Source organism: Electrona antarctica (genome assembly GCF_951216825.1).
Source record: "Electrona antarctica genome assembly, chromosome: 19".
NCBI classification, from domain to species: Eukaryota; Metazoa; Chordata; class Actinopteri; order Myctophiformes; family Myctophidae; genus Electrona; species Electrona antarctica.
In genome coordinates, this window is record NC_136800.1 from 15400727 (window position 1) to 15414230 (window position 13504).

At 41.6% G+C, this 13504-nt stretch overlaps 1 protein-coding gene across 1 annotated transcript in view; it reads left to right on the forward strand.

Moving 5' to 3' along the window:
* Nucleotides 1-13504, forward strand: part of LOC306943458 (contactin-associated protein-like 4) — a 148430-nt gene that overhangs the window by 111670 nt on the left and 23256 nt on the right. Inside the window, exons 14-17 of the mRNA XM_079529820.1 lie at nt 587-749; nt 2826-2953; nt 4717-4887; nt 5250-5468. Of these exons, the coding sequence (XP_079385946.1) occupies nt 587-749; nt 2826-2953; nt 4717-4887; nt 5250-5468 (681 nt within the window). The remainder of the gene's footprint in view (nt 1-586; nt 750-2825; nt 2954-4716; nt 4888-5249; nt 5469-13504) is intronic.

A 13504-nucleotide genomic window follows, 5' to 3' on the forward strand; every position in this document is an offset into this window, starting at 1 on the left:
ACAGCACCAATTTTGCTTAATGTCTTTGGCAGTGTTAGCGGGTCAAATTTGACCCGTGAAATAAATCAGGGTAGGGATGATGGTGATGGTGATCAGCCAATCACAAGCCAATGTTTGTGTTCACACAAACCCGGAAAGCTGGGCATAGGAAGCGCCCCTCAAAAAGACAAATCATATCAAATGGGGGTATGTAGCCTAATGTATGTCAAATTCGGGGTCCTTGAAATTAAAAAGGTTGATAATCACTGCTGTATGCTATGGTCAATTATTGTGTTAGTTAGTATGTGTTCACCTACAGCATAAACTTTATACGTACGTGTCTACTGTCTACTATCTAGGCCTGTGTTCATGTGTCTGCCCCTGTGTGTGATCTCTGTGTGTTTCAGAGGCCTGTGTTCATGTGTCTGCCCCTGTGTGTGATCTCTGTGTGTTTCAGAGGCCTGTGTTCATGTGTCTGCCCCTGTGTGTGATCTCTGTGTGTTTCAGAGGCCTGTGTTCATGTGTCTGCCCCTGTGTGTGATCTCTGTGTGTTTCAGAGGCCTGTGTTCATGTGTCTGCCCCTGTGTGTGATCTCTGTGTGTTTCAGAGGGATCTCCGTTCAGCTGGTGGCTTGGAGGTCCGGGTCAAGGTGAGGTCCAGACCCACTGGGGCGGAGCTCCCCCAGGCAGCCACCAGTGTGCCTGTGGCCCGCAGGAGAACTGTGTTGACCCAAGACACTTCTGCAACTGCGATGCAGACCGCTTGGAATGGTACAGTGTTGTTAGATATTCATAAAAGGAACCGTTTTAATGTAAGCTACATTTTTGTGGCTTTTTCCAATGGGCGAATGCAAATCCAATTGTCTGCCATTGTCGAGTATACAGTACTCGTCAATTAATGTTTTATTGTTACCGTAGTTCGCATTTACTATGAAATTCTGCATTTCCGTGTGTCACGTCACACCTCCATATATGGTCACGCCTCGGCACAAAGGGACACTGACGGGTACAAGCCCTCGACACATTGACTCAAACATATCAGTCGTATCGGCTGTGCTACATACAGTAGGTGTGAGGGCCACGTAGCCACCCAAACTCTAGATGTGAAGGCCACGTAGCAGCCTGAACCGCCTGAATTTAAAGATTTATTTATCGAAGAATATTCCATTAAAGATAAAAATCTATTCACATGGGATGATATTGCCTAAGTGAATGCCTATAGTGTTTTATTGTAATTACTTTTTTAATAGTGTGGGAAAACGTGGTGGTGGGTTGGGGTGTGGTACAGGGGGTGAATTAATAAAGCAATATAGATGAGATTGCACAGGGATATACTGGTTGCGGTTGATCTCATTAGAGATGCGCTCACTTCTCCCACTCAACTCCCTGTGAGAACCGCCTGCAAGTATTAAAAAGTTAGTCTGTGTCATCAATCAGTTTATTAAAGCCGCTATACTCCAGGTTCTCTGAATGTTAAACGATATGTTTCATAGCAACAGGGGCAATCTTACCTCAACACTATGATAGGCTTAACTGAGAAGAAATTGGTATAAATATAAATAGACGGCTGACACAATGTATTATTCTCATTCAGGTGATTCTTACCCAGAGTTACATGGCACACGTCTGTCTTGTTAAAATAGCCGATCTGAAAGCTGTGAGCTTATAGATCTGTTTTCTTTTCTTTTTTTATGTTTTTGTCTTTTTAAATTTCCAGGTTGAACCAGGTTGAAAGTGGTTAAATTATTCACTAGGATTTTGCTGTATGGGAAGAATCTTACAGTACCATTAAGGCAGCAAAATGCTGTAAGCAGCCATGTTGTCATCTCCAAAGCCCAATCCCTCTTATTTCATCCAAACAACAGTGTTCAACAGTGACTCTATTTTTACAGACTGGATCGTCTCGTGACGTTCAATATTTCATCAGGTTCATGAAGTGCTCAATGTGCCATAAGCTTTCAAGTCCTGAGTATATTTTTAGAGACAATGTCCCAGCAACAAGCTCACTGACAGGACAATTTTCACGAAGAGACTATAAAATAGTGACTCATGCGAGAAAGCGAAAAGAAAAATGACATTAATGGATAATTGCCAGGAAGCTTGCATATAGTGTACATATACAGGCTTATGATTCATCCTTTTAAAAATAACTCATCAAAGGATCCTCCTAGACACTGACTTCTGACTTGTTATAATAAAGTTATTTTTGGAAATGTTCTTGTCGTCCTCTAAGAACGAATGAAAACACTATGAAGAAAGCCAGGTTTATATTCAGATTTCAAGTTGATATTGAGGAAAGTCAATACATTTCATTGCCGGCATTGAAGTCAATACATTTCATTGCCAGCATTGAAGTCAACATTTTTTACCTTTTACTAATCACTGTCTTCATTATTCTTTAGCTTCTATCTTTTTGAGTGGTGCTAGCAACTCATATAGACAGCTATGTGTGCACGTGCCGCGGCTGTGTCTGTCTGTCTGTCTGTCTGTCTGTCTGTCTGTCTGTCTGTCTGTCCGAGTACGGAAATAGCGTTTGTTGACCACCAAGTGTCACTGTTGTGCAGCCTAACACACACACACACACACACACATACACACGCACGCACGCATGCATGCACGCACACACACACACACACACACACACACACACACACACACACACACACACACAGGTCAGGGAGGAGGGCTTGTACAGTACAGTACTACAGCACAAGTACAGTACAGCACCACTCATTAGTCATTTCAGACTGGTCTGATTTTTCTTGTTCTTCTACCTCTTCGTCTTTTCTCTCTTCTCCTTCTATGCCACTTCTTTCTCTTCATCCTTAACTCCTCTTCCTCTGACAGGGCCAATGATTCAGGCCTGCTGACACACAAGGAGTATCTCCCTGTGCGGTCTGTGGTCCTGGGAGACATCCAGAGACCTGGCTCAGAGGCTGCCTACAGGGTGGGGCCGCTTCGTTGTCACGGAGACAGTAAGTCCATGTTCTGGGCCAAGGATTCCTACCTGTGAGGATATTGCAAGTGGGTCACCAAATAATTGGCAAAAGACTAAGAATGTAATGATAACATAACATAATATTAAAAAAAGATGTAGCCCACTGCACACACTCACTGTAACCACTGGCTATCAATAGAATTAGCACACAGTTTACCTGTCGCCAGAAACGTTTACATGTCGGGAGCGATGAGAGACAAAGTCACAAATGACATCAGAACTTTGAATGGATGCTGCTTTGAATCGAGGTAAATGGAGACTAGTTATAAGATCCCATACCTGGTGGTGATGGAGGCGTTGCATAGCAACCGGATCAATGTTAAAAGCTGCATTGGGGCTCAACCACTTCATATACGAGAACGTCGCAGTCCCGCCTCCGACGAGGGCCCAGGAAATAATTCCCTCTTCATTTTCCCCATAGACTTTTCAAAAAGTATTTATTTAAAGACGTTTACGCCGGACAAAGCCAACTCTTGTTGTGACAATGACAATAAACACAATGTTTTGGGCAGATCAAATAATTAGTAACAACAAAAAGAATGCAGGGTACAACACTTTTCGTTTTGTTTTTCTTCTTACTAATTATTTGATCGGCAAAAACATTTGTTTATTGTCATGAGCGTAAATGTCTTTAAATAAATACTTTTTGAAACGTCTATGAGGAAAATGAATATGGAATTATTTCATGGGCCCTCGTCGTTCTGAAAGGGGTCTGTGACGCTCTATAGGGGGGGTACGAATTATACGTAACTTTTTTTTCCCAATGATTCTCATTAGTGCTGTTTTTAATTGTAATATGCTACTAATGAGACCTATGTCTCAGTGGGGCCTCCTGCATTAACAAAGGTTTAGAATTAAAGTGATAGACCAATTGATTGAGCCTGACTGTTGACCAAATGACTACAATCACTATTTAATTGAAATATTCATTCAAGCCGTTCAATAAGATAAAATGTAGTACAGGTATTTGTTCATTAGCAAATGTATTTTTTCTGCCAGTGTAAACAGTGCTAGCACTGCCTGGGTCTAGAGTTCATCAATTATCAATTGGTTGCAATCAGGTCCGGGTACTAACGTATAATTCGTTTTTCTCTTCAAATTGAGCTGGCATTGTTTGAATTGAGTGGGCTGTGAACATAAACATACTTCAGATTTAGGCAATTAAATCCTTCATGCTCTTAAGCAGGTGTTTCTCAGTAAAGTGGTTCTTTGAAACATTGGAAATGTCACCTCTCCGTGGGCCTCTACAAAGTACGGTGTTGAACATTGCTTGAACAGAGTAGGCGGTAATAACAACGCATTATTCTGTCTTTATAGGCTTGGTAAAGCGAGCACCTCATAATTAAAGAACCAGTCAGTGAGAAATTCTTTGAAGCAGAAATAGAGCTGAGAACAGGTTTTGAGTCCAGGGTCTCATCACACCTGCCAATCAACGATTTAATTAAGTCCCACTGTCACATCCAGCAGCTAATTAGAAACAACAACTACTGCTCCTTTTATGTTTTTTTTTCTTTTCTTTTTTGGCTATAAAAATTATAATAATAGCGTTTTTAATCTTCTGTAAAACAAGTTTTAAATTATTCATAATTGCTGCTCTGAATGACAGGGGCAGATAAATACATTTCGATACGTGGCACCATACATCAGCTTAAACATGAGTGCTGCTGCTTTGTTGTTAGCTAATTATTTCTTTGCCATGTGATTTGCATTTAAAGGGCGACTTTAATGTGTTCTCACCAGGGAACTACTGGAACGTGGTATTTTTCGACAAGGAGACATCGTACCTCCACTTCCCCACATTCCACGGGGAGCTGAGTGCCGACGTCTCCTTCCTGTTTAAGACCTCAGCCTCGTCTGGAGTGTTCCTGGAAAACCTGGGGATCAAAGACTTCATCCGCATTGAACTCAGCTGTAAGTAAAACATGGAGTTCATATTGTTGCTTTAATATTTAAAAGCGTTAGTTAGTTGTTATTCATTGTTATGGTTAGCATCATCATATGATAAAAAAATATATATTAAAAGAATAATAACAGCAATATAAATCTATACTTCCAAGTCGTCTGTGTGCTACTGGACTAATTGTGGTACACTTTTGATATAACTGTGTTATGTCTTTCCTATTCAACAAAAACACTGTCAAGTTCAACCAAAAAAACCCACTTATTTTCTATCAATTACACACCCCATGAAGCCTTGAATTCAAGGAGATTTATTTAGTTTTTGAGCCATTCCTTTTCATTTTCTTACTCGTCTCCTCTCTCCTCTGTCTCAGCCCCTACGGAGGTCGTGTTCTCCTTTGACGTGGGGAACGGCCCGTTGGAGGTGCGCGTGGAGACGGACGCTCCGCTGGACGACGGCCGGTGGCACCGCGTGCGAGCCGAGCGCAACGTGAAGGAGGCGTGGCTCCTGGTTGACGCGCTCCCTGTCGCCGTGCAAGAGGCACCCGCTGACGGACACATCCACATGCAGCTCAACAGCCAGCTCTTCATAGGTGGGTGGGTGCTGGCATGCGTTGGATGTGTGTGTATTTGCATTTTCATGTCAAGGGCAAGGCTAATATAGTTTATTTTTAATTTTTTTGTGAAGCCTTGTTTTTTTTGTTCTTTTTTTAACAATTCTAGTTTTAGTTATTTTCTGTGCGTGCGTGTTGTTTTCTTCATTAGTCACAGAGTGCTGGTACTAATGACTAATTGCCCCCTGTAGTCCTCTTGAACTTAACATCTTTCTCCACTTTCTCTCTCTCTCTCTCTCTCTCTCTCTCTCACACACACACACACACACACACACACACACACACACACACACACACACACACGCGCACACACATACACACACACACAGACATATTCGAATGCATTCATGCACACACATACAGTACACGTACAAATCTGACTTCATCACATACCGGTTCAGTCAGCATGGGAAACAATGATAGATATTAAGCCTGTTTTGAATCTAATCAGACTCTACTTTTGGCTGTTATTCGTCTGTTATTCTCTGCTGTGTATTATTTTCAGCTACTGAAATTGGATGATTCTGTCTTACGTTACATTGTGTTGGGTTACATTGGCATGTTATATATATCTTATCTTATTATAATCTTAGCTTAACTTTTACATATTAAGGGAAACATTTAGCTGTTATATTAGCTCTGTTCCTGGAGCCCTGTGCATCTCTACTGGTCTGTTGGGCTGAATATACTTCTTGCTCTTTCATGGGACTCCTTTGATATCAAACTGTTCAGTGTTTGTCCTGGGCTGTCATACAGTATACAGTATTATTTCAGTTGACTCAGTTCTTTAGGTACAATACATTGCATCTTCCTCCATAATCCTCCTATCTACCCTTGTTGGGCTGGGAGCCAAACCTCAGTAGGAAGGGAGTTCGGTGTGTGTGCGTGTGCGCATGTGTGTGTGTGTGTGTGTGCACGCGTGTGCACATACATTGTATAAAATATATAGTGTAGTGCTGTCGTTCATTGTTCCACAATGTGATACATTCACCTACTCTACTCACACACTGTACTGTTCATAGAGGTGGATGAAGTTCAGTCTCTTCAGTATGTTATACAGTAAGCTACACACTGTTAGTCTGCAATGAAAAGCCAATGCACCTACACTACACCTACACTGTAGAACCAGAGGTGGTTCCTGGAGTACCAATGCACCTACACTACACCTACACTGTAGAACCAGAGGTGGTTCCTGGAGTACTCGTTTTTAAAAGGTATTGAAAAGTGCCTGCTTTGAAAGTATTCAAAAGTACATTTGCAATGTACATTTTGTTTTTGAGTGGTGTAAACCACTCCTACAACTGGCTTTGTTAGTTTACGTGTCATGGTTGCTATGGTCACCCAAAAAACGTGATCGGGACATCCCTGCGCTAGAACACATACAGAACAGGGTGAATACAAAGCAAAGTCCTTCTGTTTCCTCCACAACCCTGCGTGACCTGCTGGCCTGGGCCTGAACCCCTGGAAAAGGGAAAGATAGATGATGTCTCCCTCACCTGTGTTATTCTGCTATTGACTAGCTGCCACTTGTCATGGAGCTGAACTGGATACGTTGCAGCTGTGTTGACAGTTCTATTCACCGGAGGGTCTAATACATCTTCCTCTGCAGTGTGGTGAAGCCCACCTGCTAGACCGGGATTGAATCCCGAGAGAAAGGATGAGAATTATGCTGGCTATAGTATTTCATGTGCGCGGAGCCGCCTCTCTGGCTGGATGCCATCGTCTGCACAGCGGTATTGGATGTGGATAGCTGAGTCGGCGCTACGTGGGCACTGAACAATAATCACATGCGATAACCAACTTTGGCCACACCGATGGAATGGATCATAGGCTGCTCTGTGTGGGTGGCTGTGTAAATGCATGCATTTGTGACTAAAAGTGTGTTCATGTTTGTGTGTTTGTAGGTACGTAACGTGCATTATGCATAATTCAATTCACAATGCATTCACATTCTGTGTGTGTGTGTGTGTGTGTGTGTGTGTGTGTGTGTGTGTGAGAGAGAGGGACAGAGAGAGATTGGTGTAGATGTGTGGTGCACTTGTATGTGAATGTGTGCTTCTGTGTGTCTACGACGCGTACATACATACATGTCCATGTACATTCTGTGTGTCTATGACGCGTACATACATACATGTCCATGTACATTCTGTGTGTCTACGACGCATACATACATACATGTACATTCTGTGTGTCTACGACGCATACATACATACATACATACATACAGTACATACATACATACATACATACATACATACATACATACATACATACATACATACATACATACATACATACTATACATACATACATACATACATACATACATGTCCATGTACATTCTTTGCATACATACATACATACATGTCCATGTACATTCTTTGCATACAGGCAGCTCAGTAAGCTGAATCACACTGGGGTACACTGATGTGTTCTTCTTGCAACTCTCCTGAAATAATCTTTAGGAAAAATCACAAAGTCGCCATGCCATTGTTTCAGCTACAAGTCTTCTCCTGACAGCTGCTGATGCAAATCTATGCCCTTCACATAACTTCACCGCTACTGCAGTCCTGCCTAATTCTCTGCTCATTTTAACTTCAAACCGACTGTATGAGCTGATGTTTTCTGGACTAATAATGGACGAATATTCAGACTCAATAAATCACCACACAAGACATCAGATCATACTGATAGCAAGGAACCTACATGAATGTGTGTTTGTGTGTGTGTGTGTGTGTGTGTGTGTGTGTGCGTGTTGCTTGTGCGTGTGCGTGTGCGTGTGCGTGCGCGCGTGCGTGTGCGCGTGCGTGTGCGCGCGCGCGTGCGCGTGTGCGTGCGCGTGCGCGTCCATTTCATGAATACACTCCTTTATATTAATCTAATCAACCTTGCACAACTGCATATTTAACCCCTTTCTCTGCCTGTGAACCTGGCAACAGAAACAAAAAATCCAATCTTTATCAGCAGGCTTTCTTCATTCAGCAAATTATGGGTGTCATTTCATATCAGTACACACACATTTTGAAGGCAAAATCACCCAGCAGACAACAATGAGATTGGACGGTGGCAGCTGCACAGTGAGAATGATTATTGGCTGAACATTTTCAGCCAATAATCCTTTTACAATAGCCAGCGGGAAATGACTGTCAGCCTTTTTTCATAATATGTGAGTGGGATAGGCCTGTTTAGTATCATGCTTATCGGAACAGTGGATAACGCTGAATAATTCAAATGTTTGAATGGACATGCGCTGGCGTGTTGGAATGGCTGGTTTGTAAAAATAGGTAGGACTTGACAGTGTCTCGGTTCAGTGCCTGTGTAGCAGAGCAGTCCTGTCTATCGACCACAAGACTAATAGCACCCAGGATTCAAACTTCTGTCTCCCACATGGGAAACAAGCAGTGCAGCAAGTTACTACTTCTGCGTCTTGTGTAAACGCTGCGGTATACAGACCATTACATTATTGTCTGTCTGTATTGTCTGTAAAGTTTGCAGGAGAGGCTTGTTTTGAACAAAATGCAGTTTTGAACAAAATGCAGTGGTCAAACTTTGCACGCACATTCACACTACGTTGAGGAACAAATGCCACCCTTTTAACATTGCCCCATTATAGTGCCACCAGCAGGCTGATTATTGCAAAAACACATTATTTGAACAAAAATGCCTCAAATCATGACAGCAGCGTCCGATTGCTGTGAAAGGCAGAGGAAGAAATGACCCTCTTTTCACATTGGCCAATTATATCGCCACCAGCCCAGGCCACAATAACCTCCCTGACATGGCGGAGACCTGTGCTCTGAGACGTACTTTTTCTAGTTAGGAACTGAAATCCTGGTTTGAGACAGCACTATAATTGGAGTAGGGTTATATCAGTCACACCCAAAACATCATAACTCATAAAAAACAGTTTAAGTCTAACTCCACGATTCAGTTAAACTTTGTAACGTAATGACTTCTCAGCTATATCTTATAATGTGTTTAGAACCAAATCACTTAATTACCTAAGCTATTTTACATTTGTGTCAGAGAGAGAGAGAGAAAGTTGGAATGGATTTCTATTGACTTCTCGGATTTCAAATGCTGTCATCTCTGAAGAATAAGAGGCTGTCACATTAAAACTCTTGAGACTAAGAGATTGCATCTGAAGTCTGAGCACAATAAGAGCTGCCATGTGCAGAACTGAGTTCCAAAATGGAGGATTTCCACTGTCAGGTTGTAATTCTATGAACAATAGCGTGTTGTACTCGGAGAACATTATGTTCAGGTCATTTCTGATCAGTATTGGCATGGATATGCTCTCTTCACGCTTAATCATTTACAGACCTGTCATAACAGATGCACAATTTGACAAGGACATAGAATTCTTTCTTTCTTTCTTTCTTTCTTTCTTATTGAAAATAATATATTGAATTTAATATTTTAATGAATTGCTAAATTGATAGTGTTGTATACAGAAAATGTATATTAATATTAATCACCAAACCTATTTAGCTGCAGATTAAATTAATCATGTGTTTATATTATGCTAAGTAGCAAGCACTGAAAATGTACTATTCTCAAGGTCACTGTCAGATATATAAAATGCATCCATAGCCGATTACCCTAAATGATCTTGCCATAGAATGGACATGCTACTACAGAAAAGTCTATGCTTGCCGTATTTAGTAATATATGAACTATAACATCACGATAGTGGCATTGTCCCCACATATGTAAACAAAAGGCTGTCTTCAACAATGTCACATTGTGTATTGGCTCAGATACTTAGTTATACTAAATACAGATCGCCAGTGTGGTCGGTAACGTGTCATTGTTCCGACCCATTACTAACCCTATCCCAAACCCTAACACCAGGGCTCCACCGGGCGCGTCAGCGTCGCGTCTCCGTCACCGTCAGGGAATGTTCCCTTTTTAATCAATGAAGGGTGGCTCCACTGCCCGCGTTGCGTTGCGTTGACGGAGACACGACGCGTGCATTAAAATTGAACCGGTGCGTTTTTTGATGCACGCGACGGAGACGCAACGCGTCCGGTGGAGCCCTGGCGTAACCATGACCTCACACGGAAGCCACAGGGTGAGTCTTAACCAGCCACATAGTCGGACTAAGGGGATGTCTCCGTGTGGTCTAATAGCACATCAAGCGCACTGATTAGTTTTAATTTCATGCTGCATGCTTGCGCACTTACCCTAAGCACATGCACACCTTATGTGCCTAAATAAAGCATACAAGTGCAGATCAAGTGTGGATAATGGGATGGGGAACAGTCATGTGATAGCCAGGTGCAGCAGAGTACTGTACTGTAGTTCAACTAGAAGTCAAAGTTCTCTCTTGGCCAAAGTGTACGTGACTCGGATTTTAATCCAGGTGGTTATAGAAAGATGGGACAGTCAACTAGTCAGCAGTCACAGTTAGACATGCAGTCAACAAACATGATCCACCTCGTATTAATCCTATCAGTTCTACAGCCTTTACACAATAGTGTATTTAACCCATTGCTCGGTCTGTAAAGCTGCTGGGGGAAAATCCATTCGGTATTACCAGGCTTTTTTTCCCCCTGCAAATATTATGGGTGTCATGTCATATCAGTAAACACATTTTGGAGGGAAATCACCCAGCAGACAACAATGACATTGGACAGCAGCAAGGGGATATTGAGGTAAATATTGATGGGCTGAGAACATGTTCAGCCATTAATGCTTTCTCAATCGCCAGCAGGAAATGACTGTCAGACTTTCCTATGTGAGCAGGATTTACCATGTTTTATATTTATCTCAGGCTTATCAGGACAATAGAATAATAATAGTCTACTCTGTGTAGCAGAGCAGTCCTTCCTGAAAACCAGAAGCCTAATATCTACCTTGGCCAATGTGGGGGACTCTTTGCATGGGTGGTAGATGTTTGGTTTCACACGCGGAAGACCCAAGTATCCAGGTAGTTACATCAACATTTTCATTAAATTTAACAAATGCTGCAAATTCTAAAACCACAGGCCCCAGCTGAATTGCAAATGAAGTCACCACTAAGGTCAGAACAAAGATACAAAACGATTTGAATTGCAGAAATCGCTTGCTCTCTCTCTCTCTCTCTCTCTCTCTCACTCACTCACTCACTCACTCACAATCTGTCATACAGCATGTTATGTCTACTCAAAGCACTGTGTGTCATAAAGATCAATGCTTCGAATTCATGTCAAATACTAACTATAGGATAGAACAAACATTTCTCAGACATAAATTCACAGACAAATTGTTGAGCACAGCCTATTTGATGAATGTGTTATTGATTGGTCACTGACCTCAGATCGGATATGTTGTGCAGCGAGGTGGTTTCCTACCCTAATAACTCTAATAGATTTTGTGTAAAAATATTTCAAATTAGCATAATCCTTGAAATAGTGGATTCAGACGGCAATCAATCACACCAGCTTACTCTGTGATTATGAGACGTGCCACTGAGGAGCGTTTCATGGAATTGCTTCCCATTACCAGGCACACAGGTGAATTCTTGTTTCACTCACTTACTTAGGGAAAGCCTATATTGAAAATGGTAGAGGACAATGCTACAACATCACTAGTATTAACACGACGGTATGTACAGTATAAAGGTGTGCAATCACGCTTAAGAGAATTACGATAATGCTTTTCTGCATTAATATAAGCCACAATATTGTCATACAATGCATAGTATTCATCAACAAGCGACAGTATATTCCTGCATGCAAATGTTGTATTTACAAACCAGTCTTGTTTTTAAACCAGTCTGGCTTTGTACATAATATATTCAAGTATTCCATTACTCAGTTGGATTATGTAGCCATAATATTGGCTTGTATTAATTTATAAACCATACATTGTACACTGTATTTATGAACCTTTAAGAAATTCTGGCATTGTACCCGATTGTTGGATTGGTGAGCCTTAGTAATGGCTGGTATGAATTCATAAACCATATTACTATGTACACTATGTTTATGAGTTTGTACAAATTCACAAGGTGTTGTATTCCATTGTTTGGATTAATTACCCATATTACCGCCTTGCATGGATTTATAAACCATTGCGTTGCACAAGTTCAATTTTTTTTTATTGCCATTTATGGTTGTTGATTGTCCATACCCAAGTAATTGGGAGTTCGAGTGCATGCAATAAATACAAAAACAAATTGCATCGCATGGTTTCACAAGCTGTTGCATTGCTGTGTACTAAGCCTTAGTTTACTACGGTTGTTTTGCTATTGTGTGCCTTCACTTTTGTGTACAGTGAAGATATGACTTCTCCACTGGCTCAGCGTCAGAAAACTCACAGCCATGCAGTACTGTCATCAATTCACATCAATTTTAGTATTCAATTATCAATTAGTATTAATTATATGAAGTCACATGCATTATATTGCATAGTAAACATTCCTTGTTTAGCTTTATTATAATGTATAATATTGCTTTCCATTATAATCAGGGGTTGTTTTTACCAGTAAGACGCCATGAGGGCGAGAAGCTGAAACAACAGGTCTGGGAATGCCCATATATGGACCTTTTTTTTCCTTCTTTTTTTATTGATGTTTTCGGGCCGGGTAGGGCGTAAAATGTGTGCTAATTAGTAAGGCCAGGCGGGGCCTCGGGCCAGCCCAGTTAGGGCCCAGTTAGGGCCCAGTTAGGGCCGGGCCTTAATTTCCGGGCATGTTGAGAACTCTAGTCTTCGCCGGCTGCCGGGCTAATAACTAATAACTTTGGGGCGGACCCGTCTAGAGTTTGATTGGACAGGTATCAGTCAATAGGGAGACATCGAAGAGAAGGACGGGTGGGGAAGGATCAACATATGGAATGGTCAGCTCCATATATAGGCCAGTCAATCTAAGCTAAAAAGGGGCGTGACCCAAAATAAATTGCAATAGGTTTTTAATGGTACTCCAACTTTCAACCCCTGAATTGACCATGATCCAAAATTTCTCAATCCATCATTTTTTGAGGGGCGCCTCCTATACACAGGTTTAATGTTTGTCTTTAGTTCAATGTTTG